General features: G+C 37.7%; 1 protein-coding gene across 1 annotated transcript; it reads left to right on the top strand.

Moving 5' to 3' along the window:
* The first annotated feature begins 14,561 nt into the window (after window positions 1-14,561).
* On the top strand, window positions 14,562-23,585 carry LOC112046981 (balbiani ring protein 3). Its single transcript, XM_024083861.2, has 8 exons — window positions 14,562-14,698; window positions 16,694-16,867; window positions 17,390-17,590; window positions 18,447-18,620; window positions 19,051-19,251; window positions 20,473-20,646; window positions 22,645-22,848; window positions 23,360-23,585. The coding sequence occupies exons 1-8, from the start codon at window positions 14,632-14,634 to the stop codon at window positions 23,377-23,379; spliced, it is 1,215 nt and encodes a 404-aa protein (XP_023939629.1). The 5' UTR covers window positions 14,562-14,631; the 3' UTR covers window positions 23,380-23,585.

Raw genomic sequence — 23,585 nt, 5'->3', positions numbered from 1 at the left:
GGGACGTAATGAAAGCTATGGGTGCTCCGATGAGATTTCAACCTTAGCTTAGAGGGACTTCCGGATCGATGGAGTGTTCTGGGTGTAATGAATCCTGACATCCCTTGGCCATGTTTGGTATCCAAATTTGGGTATTGAAGAAAATTCATGGAACCCGTCTCATCGTATAAGTAAATACAACTTTTGACACTATTCTATATTACTTTTAACAGTAGTTTGGAGATGAATTACAATTATTTGCATTGATTAAAAATTGATGTGAATAAATAATTAATTATAAGCTTGAGGGGTTATCGTCTGTCCAAAATATTTTTTTTTCTACCGCTTCCATTTTTCTAGTACTGGAAAACGCTGCTAGAATACGGGTTGGCGGGCTTTGACCCTTACTGAGGTATTTAAATAACATCGAGGAGACCAAGGGTGTTTACAATTCACCAGCAGAATAAATCACGAGCGCAGCACCAATAGTCCAATATTGACAGCCGACTAACGACCCTACAAGACACTGGCGATAATATGCCGCATCCATCGGGACGGTTAACAAAACATGGTATATAAATATAATACTTTTAGCAGACTCAGAAGTGCACGGGCCAACAAGAGATCGGGCGACGTCATACCCGTCTTAGACTACTATTTCTTACAATACCTACTCAAATTCTGCTCACCCGGGGCAGTACCTACCGCATTGCTAATTTCTACCGCCAAGCATTACTGAGTTCTGGTCTGAAGGGCATGTCACTACAGGCAAATAATGCCTCGTCGATGTACCTTGTAGAACACTTCTACCAGTAACAGTACATAGTGTATGCTGCGGGGTAACATACACTTATTTAGACAGTCGATCTAAATGACTAAACTCCATTCGTGCCTCGGAGCTGACACACACTTTTTTTCAATGAACGTTAAATTAATTGCATATTTATATGCCGTTAATTTTACTGGTAACAATTCTCTTTATAGTAAACACAGGGATTTAGTTTCCGACAATATTAACCATGGTAGTAGTACTTTCCTGACTTTGACACAACCTCTCTCTCCGTGCGGGGGTGCATTACCATCAGAAAATGAGAATTTCTCTACATGCAATGCAATATTCCATTGAAAATAAAACCCAAAGTGTAACATAGTTCCGCGCAGAACTAACGAGCATTATTAATTTAATTAATTTCAGAACGGAACTGTTATTGTATGAACGATGCTCAGTTTCACACTTGACACAATTTAGCTCGCTCTCTATTACGGACTGAGTTCCACGTTCATACGTTCCCTGTTTTTGCAGTTTTAGTTTTATAAAATACGTATATATGTTATCCTATAAAAAGTATTTTGAGATTTAAAAAAAAATGTATAGTGTAGGACTGAGAGCTTGCAATAGCTATAGCTTGGCGAGTTCGTTGATGTCACTCGCATTATACATGTCGCCGAGTGAGTTATTTAATCGGTTAGCAAAATCTACGTTAATTATTGTGATAATATTAGAATCAAGTTTTTATGTAATTGGGATTTAATTATTTACTGTTTAAATAAATAAGACTGAAAAAGGTTTCCACCATGCCGGACGTGGCGGCGTTCGACCAATAGGAAACGATAACGATATTGCTTTAAAATGGCGCGTAGGAGGTGCGCTTTGGTGGCGGTGGAGTTAATCAAGTTCTTGGAATGGATACTCGTCTTCCATTTGTTAAATAGTGCAGTGTTAAAATAGTGATAGTGTTTCCGAACTTCAATGGGTGAGTTAATAGAAGTAAGGACATTGCATTGTTAATTAATTAGCTAGAAGCCAACATCAGCTGAATGGGGAGTGTTTGTATACTGTAAAAGACGTCTTTAACCCAACTGGACCAGTTACAAGTCTGACATCAGCTGGTGGCTGCCTCCTAGCCGTATGATAGATAACCCTGGTTTACATGTGATAGTATCAGCGCTGAACTTGATCAATATAGAGGGTAGAACTGTATTAGCTAGTTAAATGGTCGTTCCAATAATTGCCGATAGTGTTACTTTGTGTATCTTGCCATCCTTGACACATAAAGCTTTGAACCTGCCTTGAGGCTACGGCTTCTCCGTTATCAGAATTAGTATTTAGTACGGCTCCGCCGATATCAGAAGTAGTATATGGTTGATGCCCTGATATATACGAGCGACGGGGGGAAATACTGCAGGTAAAATCGTGCGTGCGGGAAAGTGAGATACATCAGTCGTGGGTTTTCATTCATCGCTACACGCCCCCGGCCCGAGCGGACCTATAGCTATGCAGACCTATATTGCATGAAGGCTGAAAGCTGTCTGCATAGCATAAATACGGTGGTTAATTATGTAAGTACTCGTACATGTAACTGTAATGTGTATCCATTGTAAATTATAACACTTCATGATTTTTTAAAAGAGCAACTGTTGCTGAGTGGGCGATGGAGCTATGCTTGAAGTTTTTCTGCGTGATCGAATTAGGAATGAGGAGATCCGCAGATGAACCAAAGTCACTCACATAGCTCAGCTAGTCGCGAAGCTGAAGTGGCAATGGCCAGGCCACATAGTTCGAAGAGCCGATGGACGTTGGGGTTCCAAGGTGCTGGAATGGCGACCTCGCACCGGAAACCGGACCTCCCATTAGGTGGACCGAGGTTGCAGGCTGCCGCTGGATGCTGGCGGTTCGAGATCGTTGTCTTTGGAGATCCATGCAAGATGCCTATTTCCAGCAGTGGACGTCATTCGGCTGATAAGGTAAGGTAACTGTTAAGTTTCTTGCCGGCTCATCTTAGCAGAACTCTTCTGCCTTCCGAATCGGTAGTCTTTACAAATAATAATAATCAACCTTAACGTAACAAAAGTGCTTGCAAACTAACTAAATAATAAATGAATTTTGATTTGATTTAGTTTTAATTGTGGTAGATTTGAAAGAAGGTTTCAACTGTATTTTTAACAGACTTCAAAAGGAGGAAGTTTTCAATTTAACTGGTATGATCTTTGTTTTTAACATTTTTCTCAGCGTTATATGAAAAAAAACAGTAACCAGTACCATAAGTTTGTGATAACCCTTCGAAAAACACCGGTAAAGATTTTTTAAACGAAACTTTAATAAGGGTCACAAAGCTAAGAGTTTGGCGACTGTATTTCACATAATATCCTGTAGAAAATATCAAATAATCACGTTTCCTACTAGGTAAATATGTTAAGCCTGAATAAGGGAAGGTCAGCCAGTCTGTCGAATGCGGAAATAAAGTCAGTTCTTGCCACATGGGCATGATTTTTAGGTTTTCTTGCCACATGGGCATGATTTTTTGGCTAAGTTAGTTTAAGTTTCCTATTGTATTCTTTTTCAATAAAAAAGCCTGATTTGACTTGGACACTATACTCGTAGATACAGAGGTTGGCAGCACTAACCAAAATAGACGATTTCGAATTCATACGTAAACCGAGATTCGATACCCATTTTACTCCAAAGGAGAATCTAGAATATAAACATAATATATTCTCCCATCAGATGTGAATGTTGCACATCGTAGTAAGGTGACAATGACTGCGTGTCGCGTCTTCGCATATCATTATAAGCTTACAGTTTTCTATCCGGCCGTTTGCCTGTTTCGTGAACCCGAAATTTCTAAATAACATAACTGTCTATCTATATAATTATATAAAAGCGTAGGGTTCGGTATCACGAAGTATTTAAAAACCACCTAACGCACAAAGATAAAATTTGAAAGGGAGGGACGTGAAAAGACTAGTTTCTTTGTCAATATTTTGATTATGTCGCAAAGCCCAAGACAATGGCAAGTTCGCATCTTTTTTTTTTATTCTTTACAAGTTAGCCCTTGACTACAATTTCACCTGATGGTAAGTGATGATGCAATCTAAGATGGAAGCGGGCTAACTTGTTAGGAGGAGAATGAAAATCCCTTTCGGTTTCTACACGGCATCGTACCGGAACGCTAAATCGCTTGGCGGTACGTCTTTGCCGGTAGGGTTTTAACTAGCCACGGCCGAAGCCTCCCACCAGCCAGACCTGGACTAATTAAGAAAATCTCAATCTGCCCAGCCGGGGATCGATCCCAGGACCTCCGTCTTGTAAATCCACCGCGCATACCACTGCGCCACGGAGGCCGTCAAAACAGTTACAGGTTTTCTTTGGTTATACAAGACAGACTAGGTTTTGATCAGATTGTTTTGATGTCGCGACAGATTACTGACAGATTCAAGAAACAAGAATAAAACCCAAGATTTTCTAGGAATAAAAAAAAACACCACTAGTTAACAAATTACAGAATACTTGATACAATTTTCAAGAAGTCTTCATAAACCGTGAAAAGTTTGCAACGAAAATGATGACGTAATTAATTAGAGTATCGTTTGAGGTGGAGGCTTCGCAGCGTGCGGTCAACGACCCCTTAATTAACTTAATTCCTCAATAAAAATGATCAAGGAGCCTTAATTAATGCTAAGCAAAGTAGAGTGACTACGTAGTACCTCTTTGAAACTTTGAAGCTATATAAAGTTAAACCGCTTTATCAAAGAGTTTAGGAAAGGCTCCCGTTTATTTTAAAGTCGAAAATGTGTTGAAACAAAAATTGTTTTATTTTATAAATAAATAAACATTGAACTTTACGTAAACGTTTATTATATAAACAAAGCTAGTTGCTTCTGCATTTAAGCAGTCAAGTAAGGATTTTATCCATACATTATACGTTTCGACCATGGCTAGCTACTCGTACCACCTTCCTTACAAATACGTAGGGCCAAGCCCTTTAAAACGTTCCAGCCGCCAGACGTCATAACGTCAGAGATATTCGTAGAATAGAACTTTTACCTTTTTCAAGTAAGCTGCCATCATCACTAAACATCATGTGAGGACGTGGTCAAAAGCGTTGCCTATTTTATACAAAAAAAATATTGTCAAACAAACACATTAACTACATATTGTTATAGACTAAGAGCTTAGTTTCACGGCAACCCTTCGAAAAACTCTATTTAATTTGAAACTTCAAGGGTCTCTAGCGAAGTGTTGGCATGAAACTAAATGATATGGGCATATAATTTCTCATATTGTGCCGACAAAAATATAAAAAATTGTACTTCATACTTGGACGGTTCAGGGATCCTTAAAACCTCCTCCTCCCAAAGCCATCACGATCCAAACTCCATAATTGGTTACCGCACTTACTAATAATAGGAGCATGAGCTGACAAACTTTCAGTTTTTATGAAATTCCGAAGGTCTGGGGTACACGAGCTCTCCGTCTATTATTGTTCATTTCGATAGAGCGACGGGACAATTACTGTGTATTTTGTTCAGTGTACAAATGGTTCAATAGAAACACCTGTCCAAAGTCTGACTCAATACTTTCGACATTCTTTATAATTTGTTTTTTTTTTACATCTGTACTACACTCGTAAAACCGAATAGCCTGTGATATTACCTAAAATGGCGTTTTAAATGTTCCTAGTGTTCACAAGTTATTTAGATTATATATAATCTAAAATCTTCATAGACAACATTAAAGTTAGGTAAACTTTTTCGCACAGACTTAAGACAAGACTGTCGCTAATGATACTAAAAAATCATACCACTATATACATAATTCATAATAAACTAACCAACGCTGCACGATTTCCCCTGCATAGTTCCCTACAACACTTATTAGTACTTAGTTGTTGTTATCATTTCTACTGCTAACAAGCACATCTTAACTCTGTCCACATCACAAAAGGTCAAACAGGTAGAAAATGCATCAAAGATTGTTTCGCCTTTGTTTTGTGCAATAAACTAAACAAAACAACAAAATAAAGTACATAAACTAGCAGTCACCACGCGGTTTCACACGCGTAGTTCCTGTTCCCGTAGGATTACAGGGATAAAATATAGTTTATAGCACCCGGGAATAGTTTAGCTTACCAACAGCGCAAGAATTTTTCGAATCGGTAGTTTTGGACCTTATTCACTGCAAACAAACTTACAAACATACAATCAAATCTTTTCTCTTTATAATGTTAGTATAGACAAACAAACCAACGGAATCCACGGAAGTTTTGCCCAAAATTAAATATTATAAAACAAAGGATGAAGGATGTTAAAATAATTTTTTAAATTTTTGATAATTGGTACGTAGAATTTTGGTAAATCAAGATTACACTTGATAATTATTGAGATGAGTATATAGTAGTTGTTTGTATAGTAGTTTGTGAAGATAATATTCTGAGGACTGGGGATCGAATAATTGAATCGATGAAGCATGTTGAGGCAAACTTACTGTTTGATAAAATTATTAGAATTGAATTGTTTCGCATTAATTACAAAAATTTAAATCAGCCTTGTCGCAAATCTGCATAACTTTATTAAATTTGTTATCCGTTCGTTGTCCCGCAGTTTCTTTGTGTTTAGTTTTAGTTCAGACACAAACGGCGTGATGCCATCTTAATTGTTAAAGTGCCGTCATTTTTTATTAAACTTTTTGTCAACGGGATGTTAGCGAGTAGGAACATTTTCATTAGATTATCTGTTTTATCCTAACAATCTATTTAATGTTTTTAAACGAACAAATCATTGTATATATCTTACTAATAAAAAAATGGTACTAAAAGCGAAAGCTTGTGTGGATGTTTGTTACTCTGTTACACAAAAACTACTGAATGCATTTGGGCATTCAAGGGTCGATCGATTACCGGGCATACGTATGGCCTGGGGCGTCCATGTGGGAATCCTTTTCAGTAACCCGAAGTTGTATTTGATGTCCTATACCGCCGAGTCTTGGCGAGCACGTTACGCTGTCGGTGCTGGTCATTATCATAATCAAATCAAATCAAAATCAAAAATCATTTATTTCAAGTAGGCTCAGTTTACAAGCACTTTTGACACGTCAGTTGACTATTTGTAAAGATTCTACCACCGGTTCGGAAGGCAGGTTCTGCTGAGAAGATACCGGCAAGAAACTCAACAGTTGCTCTTTTGAAAAAGTCATACAGTATTATAATTTACAATTGATAACAATTACTGTTTACATTTCTTATACTTTTACTTCCTGTGTGAAGGTGGAAGCTGATCCAAGGGCCTCCAAGCATCTTTATCATTAAGGAACTCATCAATGCTGTAGTACCCTCGACTAAGTAAATGTTTTTTAACACATTGCTTAAAGCTATGCATTGGCAGGTCCATCACAGTCTTGGGGATCTTATTATAGAAGAGTACACCCAAACCTACAAAAGATTTTTTTTACTCTTTGGAACGATATGCAGAAATAACTAACTTATGCCCGTGTCTAGTAAGACGTGGGTTTAAATCTCCTTTTCTTTTGTACAAATTAATATTTTGTCTTACATATACTATACTGTTATATATATATTGACAGGCTACTGTTAGTATACCTACTTCTTTAAACTTTTGACGAAGGGACTCGCGTAATTTAATTGATATATTGCTCGAATTGCTCTTTTTTGAAGTACAAATATAGATTGTATATCGGCAGCCTTGCCCCACAATAAAATACCGTAAGACATTACGCTGTGAAAGTACGCAAAATAAACAAGCCTAGCTGTATCAACATCAGTAAACTGTCTTATTTTTCTCACGGCAAATGCCGCTGAGCTAAGTTTACCAGACAGTTTTTCTATATGAGCACCCCACTGAAGTTTACAATCCAAGGTCACTCCCAGGAAAACTGTGGAACTCTCCATTTCTAGTGTTTCACCATCGATCATTATTCATACATAACTGATAGTGAATATAACAGACTTCATCCCCTGACCCGACTATTCCTTACACTGCTATCGTCACAGTCACATCGGAGCAGCGTGGTTAGTCTAAACTTCTATATGAGGGCGGTTTGGCCAAAGCTGATATACGAGTAGATGAAAATTGAAATGATGAAATACATCGCTTGTGGTTGCATCGTGGTCAAATTTTGAAGCAAAATATTGTCCGTGTGAATTACGATTGAAACAATTCAATATATGTAATTCAAATAAGTCCCCGTCTTCATGTTATCTGTGTAGAATATAATGTGTGTGAAATAAGCCTTATTCTAACTTGAAGCCAAAGGAAGCCAAAAACAATACCTAACTGTGTGAAGGTCGGGACTCTCAACAACAGTAGATGGTATCAAAGTTACGAAGATTAATTACCCTTGTCATAGTTATGGAACTTATCGCTATAATGTATGGCGATTTTACTATCTGCCATTGATTTATTCGTATTACCTAACTAGTTTATTTAACAACTAGCATACAACCCGCGGCTTCATATGCGTAGCTACTGTTTCCGAGGGAACACGGGGATAAAATATAGCCGATCTAATTGTAAAAGATTTTTTATAAACTGAATGCAAATCACCTGATTATAAGGTTGTTCTTTTTTCGGAAGTCGTTTTTCCTTTGTATGTGTTTTTCTTTTCATTGCAGAATATAATTTCAAGAGATTGTGAACTGTCGAAAGACTGTGGACCGCTACATACTGATTACAATTTAACGTGTTATTATTTATGTAAGAAATAATGTAAGAAAGAACAAAAAAAAGAAATACGTGAGCTAACCTTTTTTTCCCCCATATTCTCACGGAAATGAGCGGGTAAACCCGCTGGGCGTTCTAGTATAGTTATTGTAGACAATTATGCAAAGTAAGTCGCTTCTTTTCAATTTTTAATAGCAACAAACACACTAGAGCTGTAAAGCCCGCTAACTATTAGTGGAAGTCTTTGGCACATGACTCGGTGGTGGATGGTGATTGGTGTTGCCTCGTATAGGGCACGTCCATCGGTCCCAATCACAGCAGCACGGCTATTCACTAACGATTTTTTTATAACTCGCAAGTGCGAGTTTCAATTTCACCGCTATCTTTCTCATTTTATAGTATCGTGTTAAACAAAGAGAGGTACAGTTGAATTCGAAACTCGCACTTGTTAAATAATATCGTTACAGAATAGCCTAGCTGATAGTGGTCGTAGGTCGCCGGTACCGGACATTGTTATAACATATTCTGTTAGTGAAAGACTTACAGATTCAAACATCATCCCTAACATCCTAACACTGCTATCCTAAATCTCACATGGGAGCAACAGGGTGGGTCCAAACTCCTTATCCCCTCGTCTATAAGAAGGCAGACCTGGGTCTCTAGTGGGCACTAGGCTGTTAAAATCGGCTGATAATGATTTGGGCTGAAGGCCGGTACAGTGAGCGGCAGAATTGTCGCGTGGTGTGACCGGGCCCTAGCGTCAGGCTGACCCGCTTACCTAGATTCCTCAAGGCTGCCATTTGTTTACCATTCCGGTGCCGGTGCAGCGTGCACTTCCCGTTCGATCTCCGACTGAGTATTGGCTGATTACGAGTGTGTTTCCGAATTAGACTACTGAATTGTGTGATAGCTCTTGGTCTAGTTGTTGGTATAGTTGTTTTATAACCGAGAGATCCTGGGTTCGGAGTTGAGGATTGATATATACAAGTTATCGAAACTCTAGCCAAGTATTTGACTATGGATTACGGACTCGTGGTTTTTTACCTGATACTAATAATATAATTTCAAATACGTTGCAGTTTGCTATAAAACTTTGGAGACTAAGGCCCTGGATTACATTTAATCCTAGATAATATCTGAACCCTTGAAACCTGCAACCTTCCAAAGCAACCATAGTCCAAAATCCAAAATGTCGACTTGCACAAAACGTTGTCGCTAATAAAAACAGCGAAGATGTGGACTGCCCTACCGGATTCTGTGATTCCTACCACTTACGATTTGTGCACCTTCGAGGCAAGGCATTTTATGTTCTAGGTAAGCTCCACCCTAGACCTCATCATTGCTTCTCATCTGGCATGATTGTAATCAATCAAATGTACTTCTTGCCGGTCTCTTCTCAGCAGGTTCTGCTGAGAAGAGACCGGCTTTCCGAACCGGTGGTAGAATCTTTACAAATAGTCAACTGACGTGACAAAAGTGCTTGTAAACTGAGCATACTTGAAATAAATGATTTTTGATTGATTGATTGATTGATCAAGCGTAAGTCTATTCTATGAATTGAAAAAAAAACGGCTATCTACTTACTACGACCCACTAATCGAAGCAGTAAGACCTATCTACTTACTTACTAAGCAGCCTAAGTAGTAGTAAGTAGTCAATTTTGGATTTTGGTACCGTTCTTACCTATGATAGGAGCAGAGGCTGACTAACTTTTTTCATAATCTCTTATTACGAATATGTACTAGAAGGGAATGCTTTCCACACCCTTCTGGCCAAAACACCGTGATGATATTTAGTGACGGAAATCTGTACTGTTATAGTACTTACTACCCCCGTAGCTAACTAGCTAACTACTAATAAATTAGAAGAAGTACCTAAAGTTTATTTACCTTAAAATAAACTGACCTGAGTTGATAATCAAATTGGGCTATACATATTAGGGAAGTCCCCTAGTGACACTCAAGGTTTCAAGGAGAATTAAAAAAAAACTGTTCTAAAAAATATATCTATATTGACAACTACGAGTATACTCTTTGATTACCTATACTCAACAAATTTTAAAATCATAAAACAAACGTATATGCGACTTCTGCATAAACATTCAATAACATAAATTATGATGAGAATAAACGCAGTCTCTGCAAGTGCCACAGTACCGGACGGACTATAAATACTTACTATTTTTTTTTTATTATAGGATAATTTGAAACTTCTGACACCAATCACATAATACGTGTAATATACAGCTTCTCATGTATCTTCCAACTGTGTCAGCCTTTAAGCAAAATAATATTATTTTATGTTCATCCACCACAGGGCGCCCAACTCAGTTTTTTTCATTATCATACTTTTATCTATGGTAAGAGCACAGGCTAACAAACTTTCAGTCATCAAAAGCGGTAGCTCTAGCCATTGTATCCTCTCGCTCTATCAGTTCATCTATCACAATGCAGTTTCACGTCTTTCAACGCATCAGTGTGCCGGAGCTTAAGCCACTGTCAGATGCACCGTGAAAGCCAACGTCAAGTGTCGGTGGGCTCTTGACCTATATCTGTGACCCATTTGTACGACGCAGCGGCGCGCGGCCGGAAATGAAAGCCTACGTTTAAATTCAATATATGTTCCGTACCGTGAGATCGCTTTCACTATTAATTACACCTGACTTCATATACTACATATTATCTACATCGTTTAAGGTTTAACTTTCATACAAAATCAAATAGTGTTTGATTTTATCACGAACAGACATACAGACAAACTGACTGACAGACTGACGGGGCGGAGTAATTTGTTTTCGAAATAATGTATAGAAGAAAATAGCTAATATCTATCGTCACTGAATTATGAAGTATTGGATCTTTATTAAAATTAATATCCTGAAACAAACACACACACACTTCTAGTACAGAGGTAGTTTATACTACTCCTGAAAGAAAGTTTCATACTAACATGTATTTATGCCTAAAACTGAAAAAAAAGGATATTTATTTATTTATAGATGATCTAAGGATGAGACTGGCCCATAAGCTCCAAGACTATCTGTAACGATTGCTAACAGCTTTAAGATGTCATTGACAATGTCCGGGACCGCAGACATCGCACTCTCCGAGGCACGGGGTGTAACACCGCCAACTTTCCAACCCCGGGCTGCCTACGAATTCCTGAGAAGAAAATAAAGGCTTAATCCTTAGCCCAGCAGAGAGGGGACTCGAATCCATAACCTTAATATCTGCACTCAAATACCTTTTCGATACATACAAAATATCGACAAATTTAAAAAATGTAACGTTTTCTTTTGATATATAATATAAATAATAAGAGCTGTGATAGCCCAGGGGTTATGACCTCTGCCTCTGATTCCAGAGGTTGTGGGTTCAAATCCGGTCCGGGGAGTCCATGCACCTCCAATTTAGTTGTGTGCATTTCAGCAAATTAAATATCATGTGTCTCAAACGGTGAAGGAAAAACATCGTGAGGAAACCTGCATACCTGAGAATTTTCTTAATTCTCTGCGTGTTTGAAGTCTGCCAATCCGCATTGGGCCAGCGTGGTGGACTACTGAGCTAGCCCCTCTCATTCTGAGGGGAGACTCGAGCTCAGCAGTGAGCCGAATATGGGTCGTTAATTATGATGATGACGAATGATTCAATATATAAATAAACCTACTCCATTAGTCAGGTGGCCGTTATCGTTCGGTGCCTAAGCCATCAGGTGTCCGGGCCCGTCCGGGCGTCCGGTCGCGCGGCTCATATCCGGCCCGACCTACATCCGGATTCAGTTCAAGGGCACTGCACCGCAATCGATACCTATTTAAATTCAATGCTCCTCGCATTTAAACGGGAAGGTGCATTTTTTGTCGCTCAAGCAAGCGTGTATTTAAACTATTCAGATAGTAATTCCATAAATAGTTAAATAATAATAGGTTTTATTTATTCAGCCAACAACAAATGCATATTAATAATTAGATTAATAGAAAACTAAGAAATAACAACATTTGAAATTGAAATTTATAATTATTAAAATACTATAAGTACCTTTAACTAATACTAGCGGACGCCCGCGACTTCGTCCGCGTAAATTTCGATGTCAACTTTACTACTACCCCTACCCTACCCTAACCCTACCCTACCACTACCCCAACACTACCACTACCCCAACCCTACCCCTACCCTACCCAACCCCTACCTCTACCCTACCCCTACCCCCGCCCTACCCCTACCCTACCCTTACCCTACCCAAACCTACCCGTACCCTACCCTTACCTTACCTACACCCTACCCCCATCCTACCCCTACCCTCCCCGTACCCTATCCCTTTCCTACCCCTATCCCACCCGTACCCCTATCTCACGCCTATCCTACCCCTACCCTACCACTTCCCTATCCTACCCGTACCTCTACCCTACCCCTACACTACCCCTACGCTTCCCTACCCGTACCATACCCTACTCTATAACTTCTCTATCTTACTCCTAACCTTAGCAAAATCGGTCCAGCCCTTCGAGAGTGGTGCGATGACCAAGGGAAATAGATATTTCTATGCTAATAATATAAAGAGGTAAAGTTTGTGTAGTTGTAGGAGGTAATCTCTGGATCGGGAACTACGTAATTGAAAGCGCGGGGCGTCATATAGTGGAATTTCTGCGTCTTTTAGAAATTTTGTAATATCTCCGAAACTATTTAACTAATTAACATACTGTAAAGGGCAAATCTTATCTCCATAATATCCTTGTGATTATTAAATAATTTATTTTAATAAGGATTAAAGTTTAGTTGTATAAATAATGACGTAAACCTAAGTATATAAAATTAATAATTTTTAAAACACAAAAGGTACTATATCTGCTAATATATAGAAGATAGATATATGGCGTCGCGGATTTTTTTGTAGAACTTTTAAAGATACATAAAGTCTCTATACATTAATTTCAATTTTACACAATAGTTAAGGCAGCGCATGCGAATAAGTCTGTTTAAGAGGATTTTCAGTCCGACCTGTATGACAAAAACTGTGATAACTCGGCTAATATATATGATACCAATATAAAATATAGCCTATAGCACTCCCCAATAATGTAGCATTCTACTGGTGAAAGAATTTTTGAAATCGGACTAGTAGTTCCGAAGATTACCCCATTTAAAAAATGTTACAAACTTACAAACTTACAAACTTTACCTCTTTATAATATTAGTATAGATAATAATATTATGCCATAAGCCACGCCGAGAGTAAAACTATAATAATACGAGTACTTTTTCGAAATATTTATATCATCTGTGTTTATTATTATGGTTTATGTTGCACTATGATTAGGATTCATTTCATCATGTACTTTTTGTAAAATAAATAAAACAGAAAATTTATTCATAAAATAATAATAATTCACTGAATTAAAATAAATTAACACTAAGAATTAACAGAATATTAAATTTAAATAAAATGTTTGTATGAAATACACGCCAAATGAATAAATAAACGAATACGTTTGTTTCTTTGTGATATTTAATTTCTTAATATGCACACAAGTCCAAATCGAAGGCAGAGGTCATATTCACTGGGCTATCACAGCTGGGCAAACTAGTGTGACTTGAATTTTTAACGATCGCTATCAGATGATAATGATTATGACTAGGACCGACGGTTTAGAGTGCTTTCCAAGGCACGGCTTATTGCACCACCAACATGGCTGAAAATTTTCAGTGAAAATTTCTAGAAAGAAAGAAGCTCAGTATTTCATAGCCTGTCCCAGGAATCGAACCCAAAACGTGATTCGATGACACATAGGGTAACCACTGGATCAACGAAGCAAGTAACCAAGTCTACAATAAACGATTTGGCTGAAATGTGGAATGGAAATAGTTTTTATTCTGGATTAACACATACGCACTTGACTTTTCATCGACAAAAGTCCATGGTTCCCGCGGGATTTGTGAAAAACTGAATTCCCCACGGACGAAGTCGCGGGCGTCCGCTAGTATTATAATAATCCTCTTATTTACGCTCAAGACTGTATACATTTTCACCTCACTACGTCAATGTTAATTGTTGATCTGTGTGTTCTCAACAAATAAATGGATGAATAAAGTATTTCAATGTACCGTGTAAACAATTCGTCACAAAAACCTTTTGAAATTATTGTTACGAATAAAACTTGTTAGTTGTGTTGTTATTATCATCACCGGCTGTTGTGTGAAGATGGCGTGCTATCGGTTTGTTGTAACGATCCTCGTGTCGACGAGTCTCCTTATCACTTCTACTGAAGGTAATTAACACGTTTGTCCTACGTTAACCGACTAATATGACTACTGAACTGCCTCATTGGTTCTGTGGTTAGCTATTTAGCCACGCACAATGAGGTCTAGTTCGAATCCCGGTTCAGGTTTCAAGAAAAAATACGTTATTGAGATTTTTCTTACAAGAAAACTCTTAATAGCAGCCTTTTTTGGAGTTTACTTCTTAGGAATTGATTTTTCATATGATATAGCCCCCGGTATGAAAAAAATACGAAAAGTAAAATTCGATGAACGAATGACAGCGTTACGTTTTTTGTGCGCAACCTATTCTGCACACTTTTCACCGTGCGCTGCCCATGCGTCCATGCTGTTGGCGGGCGTGCACGACGCTGGCTGCTGCTCCTCGGTTGCACACCTTTCACTTTTCAGTCGTTAGTATTGAGTCGTACATAGTGTATGCTGCGGGGCAACATATACCTATCTAGACAGTCGATCTCAAAGCGTAAACTCCATTCGTGCGTCGGATCTGACACATACTTTTTTTGACATTCATTAGGGGAAATCCTCATGGACACCTTAAAGGGTAGTGACTCTTACCAGCTAAAACCCCTCGTGCCACCTTTTTAGCCGTGTACCCACCTTTCAGACTATAACATGGTAACATTATTGTCTATGTCTTAAGTTGTTGGTGTTTTCCTCCTCTTTTCGTCTTTCTCCTTTTCCTTTATAATATTAGGGGTTAAAGTATGAAATTGCCGATTTGTACTGAAAATCTAAATTGTTTATTTTTTAATTTTTAACAAATTTATTTAATCAAAATAGTTGCCATTATTATCTATACATTGCTGCCATCTAATGGGAAGGCCATTAATGCCTTTGCGATAGATTACTCTGACGATCTAGACTGCACAAACTGTGTGAAAGCATTTTGTACTGCCTCCTGGGAAGAAAACTTCTTGTCACGTAGATACTTGTCCAAATCACAATCATTCGAAAACCTCAAACCATGAAGATTCTATGTCAATTCAAAAAACCTATTGCAATAAAACGGCAATTTCATACTTTAACCCCTATTATCACCGAGGAAGTTTTTGATGATTTTCAGTATTTTTCTGAATCTAGAATTAGCTTAGAACTTTTCATTCTAAAAGAAGATTCGTGCTATAATTCGCAGATTAAGCCGATGCTGAGTTTATATGGTGGATAAAAACAAACAAACAAAATGAAAAGTGTCATTAGTACCGATTTTGGATTTATATATAATAATCTAGCTTAATGATACAGTATAATAATATAATCTGTCCATTCCTAATTTCAGCTAAATCAATTAAGTAGCGTGAAGGGATAACAAACATACAGAACTAAACTATATCCTTCGCCTTTACAATATTAGTGTCAACTGTGATATTTTTATGAGCCTCAGTAGTTTCGGATCACAAGGTTCTGGGTTCGAAGCCTCGGGTGGGATATGAGATACTGAGTTTTAATTTCTTCGAAGAAGTTTTCGGTTAATATTCTCAACCTGGACTTGGGTAGTTTATGGAACTACACTGTTGTGCCTTGGAGAGTACATTATGTCGTCGTTCCGATCGTTATCATTAGTATCTGATAGTGATCGTTACTAAGTTTACTATAATATCTCTAAGCTTATCAACCCGCACAGAAACTGCGTGCTGGGTCTGAGCTCTATCCCCTCTTCTGTAAGAAGGGATGGCTCTATAGTGTGTCGTTACAATGGACTGATAATAATCACAATTATTAGACCTGGCTCACGAGATTATCGCCATGTGGAATGTTGAGTCAACTACTGTTGTTCCGATAGTCTTTTCGACCTACCTGAATACAGAAGGCAATTATTCTTGAGATGGCGTATTGTGAGGAGGTTCCTCACAGCGGGAAGGGTTTTTTTTAAATAGTCTTTTGTATTATATTTTGTAGTTTACTAACATTGTTAAAAAATAAAAAAATAGACGTGTAAATAAATAAGCGATAAATAATAAGAATATTATATAATTGCATGTCAGCTCAATGTGGACCTAACGAAGTAGAAAGAAAAGAGACAGATAACAAATCGGATAGCTGCCCAGTACCCGAGGGACAGCCGCCCAATAGCCCTGCTAACAGCGAGTCGAACTGTGTTTGCGGTCTATTGTTCAAAAGAGCTGCAAATGGAACTTGTATACCATCTCGAGAGTGCCGTAAGTAAAAGTCAATTTCAAATTCACATATTAGTCTTAATAAAGCAAAAACAAAAGGTCATGAACTCGATCCCCGCTTGTACTATTTTTGTACCCACTCTTAACAATCTCTCCTGCATTCAGCAGTTCTGACAGAACGTTTTCTTATTTTGTACTTTACACTTATAACAAAGCTTGTTTTTAAAAAATACATATTTATTATTATTATTATTAACTTCTTTAACTAATTTAACAATTTAGCCGTAATATATTTCAATATCACGAAATTCCGTATTTTAATATGTATTCTTAGGAAACAGAAGGGAAATTGAATAAAAATAACGATTTACAGTCATTTATTTACGCGCACATATACTTTGTAATAAAAATCAAAGATCATTAATAACTTTATACACATTAAATAGCCAAACGAACAGAGTTTCAATACAAAAAATACAAGAAAGATACATTTGCCATTTTTGTCCTCTAATCAAAACACGCGATTGTTTAATTAACTTAAATCATCTATGTACTGTTTTACAGCTCCTATTCCATGTGGTGAAAACGAAGAGTTCGATTCTTGTCCAGTTTGTTCAGAGGACTGTTCCAACAAATCGCCGGATGGTAAACGATGCAGGTTTTTTGGAAAAATAGGAATTACTGTGATATGCCAACCAGCGTGTCGCTGCATTGCCAACTACTGGAGAGACCAATATAACAAATGCGTACCCTTTAATAAATGCCGTAAGTAATTTTGATACTCGTAGTTAACCTATTGTTGCATCAACATCAAATGGAAATAAAAATACAATAACTGCGTACCTTAAGACCAGTGGTGTAATAAACGTGGGTTTTTAGTATTACTTTGTTTATCCTACTGGATAGTTACGGTATGAGTAGATGGCTCAGCCTATGTGAAATACATTCACCTAATCAAAGCCGAGAGGTTCTGGATCCTATCCTGGTTCAGAATTTTGGTTTTATTCGATCGGGTCATGAAATAAAATTATTGGATATTTCTTCTTTAGAAATAGTATCGTCAATTCTACTTTCTTCGCAAGTTCTCTCGTCAGGGGTGGCCTGGTAGAGATTACTTATAGTAATAAGGTCGCCTTTGCATGCTAAGTTTAATTTATCTTTTTAATGTTTTAATTTATAATTGTATTTTTGTGTGCAATAAAGTATTTCTTCTGTGGTAAATTGACGACGTGATACCCGTACTTTGATTAGTCTCTTTTACATTTAACATGATGTGTCAGTTAAAAATAGCTACCGTCCTACTCACATTGGAGCAGTGACGTGGATTTAAGCTATAGGTTCTCCTGTAATGTAGTATAAGAGAGGAGCTACGTAAATTAGGCGGATGATTAAGGTGTTGATGTGTCGATATTTTTTTTTATTTATTAATATATTATTTTTCTTTAAATTTAAGAAGATCTATATCCAATCTAAATCCAACTCAGCCAATTCAATTGAGTTCTGGGAAGGAATAGCAATCCTAAACAACAGTTGCATTCAAAAATCTTTATTTTTATAATATAAGTGTGAACTGAGATATTATTAAATTAAAATTTATTGTAAGTATATAACTGCATATCAGCTCTATGTGGACCTAACGAAGTAGAAAAGAAAGAGACAGATGACGAATCGGATAGCTGCCCAGTACCCGAGGGGCAGCCGCCAAATAGCCCTGTCAACAGCGAGTCAAACTGTGTTTGCGGTCCATTGTTCAAGAGAGCTGCAAACGGAACTTGTATACCATCTCGAGAGTGCCGTAAGTAAAACTCGATTTCAAATTGACTTCGATCCCCGCTTGTACTATTTTGGTGCCCACTCTTAACAATCTCTCCTGCATATGCATTTAATTTTGATAGAACGTTTTCTAATCTTGTACTTTAAACTTATAATAAAGCTTGTTTTAAGAAACACATATTTATTATCATTATTATTAAGTTTTTTTAGTAATTTAACAATTTAGCCGTATTATATTTCAGTATCTCGAAATTCCGTATTTTAATATGTATATAATCATCATTAACGACCGACGGACTACCATTGCTGGACATAGCCGTCTTGCATGTACAAAACATAAATAATTACATAGATATAAATAAATACAAGAATTACACATTTGTCATTTTTCTTCTTTAATCAAAACACGAGATTGTTTAATTAACTTAACTCATCTATGTATTGATTTACAGCTCCTATTCCATGTGGTGAAAACGAAGAGTTTGATTCTTGTCCAGTTTGTTCAGAGGACTGTTCCAACAAATCGCCGGATGGTAAACGGTGTAGATTTTTAGGGAAAATAGGAACTACTGTGATATGCCAACCAGCGTGTCGCTGCATTGCCAACTACTGGAGAGACCAATATAACAAATGCGTACCCTTTAATAAGTGCCGTAAGTAATTTTGATACTCGTAGTCAACCTATTGTTGCATCAACAACTACTGGAAGTCGCCGTGCCCAGTGGTGGGCTACGTAAATTAGGCTAATGATGAAGGTGTTGATGTGTCGATATTTCTTTTTTTTATTATAGTTTTCTTAAAATTTAAGAAATACATAAATCTATGACCAATCTAAATCCAAATCAGCCAAATAAATAAGTTGCCGGATGAATAAAAAAACATACACAACACTTACGACAACTTCTCGGCCTGATTATATAAGACTATGATTTTCAATTTAAACATGATTTTATTTTTCTACGTAGTCCCTCTTGACTTCAATACACTTGGTCCAGCGTTTCTCCAACAGGAATATTCCTTCCTGGAAGTGAAATTCTGGAAGGCTGTGAAAATTTCCCTTTACAGTTTTAATAACTTCTTCATTGAACGCGAAGTGCTTTCCAGAAACAATTTTCTTCAAGTTTGGGAAGTGATAGTCAGATGACGCAAATCTGGGGAATAGGGATTACTGAGCAAATCATACTTTAAATACCGCAGTTTTTCCATTGCCAACACACCCTTGTGTACAGGCACTTTGTCGTCGTGGAAGATGACTTTTTTCTTCTTCATGCAAGGCTTCTTCTCGCAAATTTTGGCATACAGTTGGTCGAAAAGGTTGGAGTAATATTCACTCACGATTTTGCTACTGCCTCGTCTATCTTTCTCACATTCACTCGCCTATTGGCCAAAATGATATTATGCACTTTTTCGATTATTTCCGGTGTGGTTGTTTTTTTTGGCCGCCCTTCACGTGGATCACCTTTATAGGATGAGCAACTACGTTTAAATTCTGCTGCCCACTTTTTAACGGTTGACATGGAGTCCCCGTACACTTTTGTCAACTTCGGATGATTAGAAATTAATCCATCCAAAACAAACAATTTTATCATCGCACGATATTCAAGTTTATCCGTTTTCTCGAGTAACAAACACTAAAGTCGTCTACTGTATAAATTCGTGTGAGCGAACAACTTGAAAGAACAACTTGTAATACGAACTAATAAGATGTGCATCTAGACAAGAAAAGTATTTTTTCCTACTTGGAACGCTCCATCTGTGTCAGGCCGAGAACTTTTCACCCTACCCTAGTAAATCCTTCACCTTTATAATATTACTGTGAATAATTGTGATATTTTAAATAATAATTTATTGTAGCTATATATTTTGCATATCAGCTCAATGTGGACCTAACGAAGTAGAAAGAAAAGAGTCTGGTGACAAATCTGATAGCTGCCCAGTACCCGAGGGACAACCGCCCAATAGCCCTGTCAACAGCGAGTCAAACTGTGTTTGCGGTCTTATGTACAAAAGAGCTGCAAATGGAACTTGTATACCATCTCGACAGTGCCGTAAGTTTTTATATAATGATATTAGTAAGTGCTTGATTGCAATACTCCTGATGGTAAGCAATAATGTGGTCTATGGTTAAATGCGCTTGCCTATCCATTCTTTACTAAAATATTCCGTTTTCCCTAATTCTAGCTTCCATTTTCTCTACTACCTACATTGTAGGTAGTAGAGAAAATGGAAGCTAGAAGATTATTTCATATCTTTGCAGTACCTATAAGCAATGGCGTAGCTACCTAGGGGCTAGGCGGTGCAATGCCTCGGGGGCTTCAAGAGTCCCTCCCTCAGGAGTCCCTCGAAAAACCTACCAGAAAATCGCGACCGAACTGAGATTGTAGAAATTGAGAGCTGATGTTAAAGTACCTTAGCATTTTTATATATTTGTATATATTGAATATTTTTACTTGATAAAATGTAACTTGTTTCCATTGTAAAGGGGCCCCGTGCTTTTATTTGCACCAGGGCCTTTGGTTACCTAGCTACGCCACTGCCTATAAGGAAATGAACCAAACCACTTAGTACGCGCCCAAGGGACATCTCTAATGTAGCGGTGTCTGGCTATTTTATTATAGAATAGTGACTAAGAAATCAGATCAAATAGTTCGTGAAAATCCTCCGAAATGTATCTTGTAGAATAACGACAAACAAGCAACCATTCACCGATGCTATAAACTTTTTAGCTTTTGTGCTTGTCAACGCATCGTTGTCTATGCGCTTTCTTTCCCGGTGATCTATCAAATCACTTGTAAGCATCAATAACGCAACAACAAGAGGTTATAGGTTCGATCCCCGCCCGGACTACTATCGTACCCATTCCTAACAGTTTTGACGACTAGTTGGAGAGTAATGGGAAAAATTGGTCATATTTAAAAAAGGTATGACAACTATTCTTAAAACAAAAGTATATTTAAAGTTACTAAAAAGGTAAAATAAAAAAGTGTGTCAGCTCCGTCGCACGAATGGAGTTTACTCTTTTCAATAGCAACGCCTGAAAAGTGAAAGGTGCGCAACCGAGGTGCAGCGCTGCGTGCGCGCCCGCCAACAGCGTGCACGTGCGTGCGGACGCGCTAGGCATGTGCACGCTATGGCGGCTACGTACGGTGAAAGGTGCGCAGAATAGGTTGCGCACAAAAAACGTACCGAGGGGTATAAATGAAAAATCGATTGTTAAGGAGTAAACTCCAATAAGTTATGAAATGACATGCGTTACGTTTTTTGTGCGCAACCTATTCTGCGCACCTTTCACCGTGCGCTGTGCCGCCAACAACTTGCACATCGCACCCATGTGCACGCTGTAGGCGGGTGCGCACGCCGCGGCCTGCTGCACCTCAGTTGCGCACCTTTCACTTATAAGGCGCGAGTATTGAGACGTGCTTCGAGCTAACTTTTTGTTTTTTTTTAACATACACACTTTTTTTGTTGGTAAACAGTGCACATCGAGGCTAGGGCTTTAGTAATACTTATGTTAAAGAAGACTAAATGTATAGAATTGTAAAATAACTAATAGACTTTATAATATACTTCACATTATATATTTTACTCTTACAATGATATAATCATTAAACAAACAAGCCCAATAACATATAGTATATAGGTATAGTCGCCTATACAGCATACCCTATGTACGTCTCAATACACTCACAGCTAAATTAGAAAGTTGCGCACTAAAGGTGCGCACCAAAAACGTGACACTTTTTTGTTAGTTCAGTTGGTTTTACCCCTCGGATTTTTCTCATACCGGGCGCCTTATATATAAAAAATCGATTCTTAAGGAGTAAACTCCAATAAACTCCAAAAATGTTTTTTGTAAAATATACATATTAAATTTATTGTTTTTCATAGTCCATTTTTCTATCTCTTTCTGCCTGGGTTTGTGATGTCCAAAATGTAAATAGACGAAATAAATACAAGAATTGGTCATTTAATACGAGTCACTTATACATACACATCTCAAAACACGAGATCCTGGAGTTGTGACTTACGTATGTATTTTTTCACAGCTCCTATTCCATGTGGTGAAAACGAAAAGTTTGACTCTTGTCCAGAAGTCTGTTCAGACGACTGTTCCAACAAATCGCCGGATGGTAGACGGTGCAGATTTATAGGGAATGCGTTATTTACTGTGATATGCCAACCGGCGTGCCGCTGCATCGACTACTACTGGAGAGACGACTGTGGCAACTGCATACCCTACGATGAGTGCCGTAAGTAACTTGGACAGTTGATCTGTTGCTGCGTCAAAAAAAAAAACAAAATTTCTGGAGAGTTGACTAACATAACTGCGAACCTTATGAACAGTGCCGTATTTAGACTTTTGCAGCTCTATAGAAATATATATAGTCTATTATACCGCAGTATAGTTTACTTTGCTCATCCTCCTGGATAATCATCCTCCTCTAGATATGCTAAATCAAATCCACTACCTATATTCTCAATAGCACTACAGCACACTACAGCGACTAAACGAACCGTTTCAATGCCGAGAGGTTCTGAATTTGGTGAATTGATGTATAAATACTTTAAGCCGCCAGTGTCAGGTATTATCATTTACATCTGATAGTGTTACTTACAAATATTACCACACCTGCTCACATTTGAGCAGTGTCGTGAGTATAGCCTCTAGGTTCCCCTGTGTTGTATGAGAGAGAAGCCCGAAAAATAGGCGGAAAATGGTACTTTTTATAGGAAGAATTAACATTTTTCTTGCGTTTTCAGCTCAAACTTCAGAAGAATAAACGCAACTCATAATGTTGCATTTACTATTTGCATCACATCAACATAGCTTACACATTATTGTCAGTGAAATGGATTTAAGGAATATCAAAGTTTTAGATCATTCTGATGTATTTTCAAATACAATAACAATTTGGTACAGGTTTATAAATGTAAAACAATAAAAATGAAAATTTATATTAATAAAAAATTAAATTATCCAACATTC

Source organism: Bicyclus anynana, chromosome 10 (genome assembly GCF_947172395.1).
Source record: "Bicyclus anynana chromosome 10, ilBicAnyn1.1, whole genome shotgun sequence".
Classification (NCBI taxonomy): domain Eukaryota; kingdom Metazoa; phylum Arthropoda; class Insecta; order Lepidoptera; family Nymphalidae; genus Bicyclus; species Bicyclus anynana.
Note: the sequence above shows the minus strand (reverse complement) of the source record. Positions and strands in the feature narration are given on the sequence as shown.

Coding starts and splice junctions, on each gene's coding strand:
- LOC112046981 (XM_024083861.2), top strand. CDS start 14,632: ATGGCGTGCTATCGGTTTGTTGTAACGATCCTCGTGTCGACGAGTCTC. Junction 19,252..20,472: donor CGTACCCTTTAATAAGTGCC/GTAAGTAATTTT, acceptor TTTGCATATCAG/CTCAATGTGGACCTAACGAA. Junction 22,849..23,359: donor CATACCCTACGATGAGTGCC/GTAAGTAACTTG, acceptor TTGCGTTTTCAG/CTCAAACTTCAGAAGAATAA.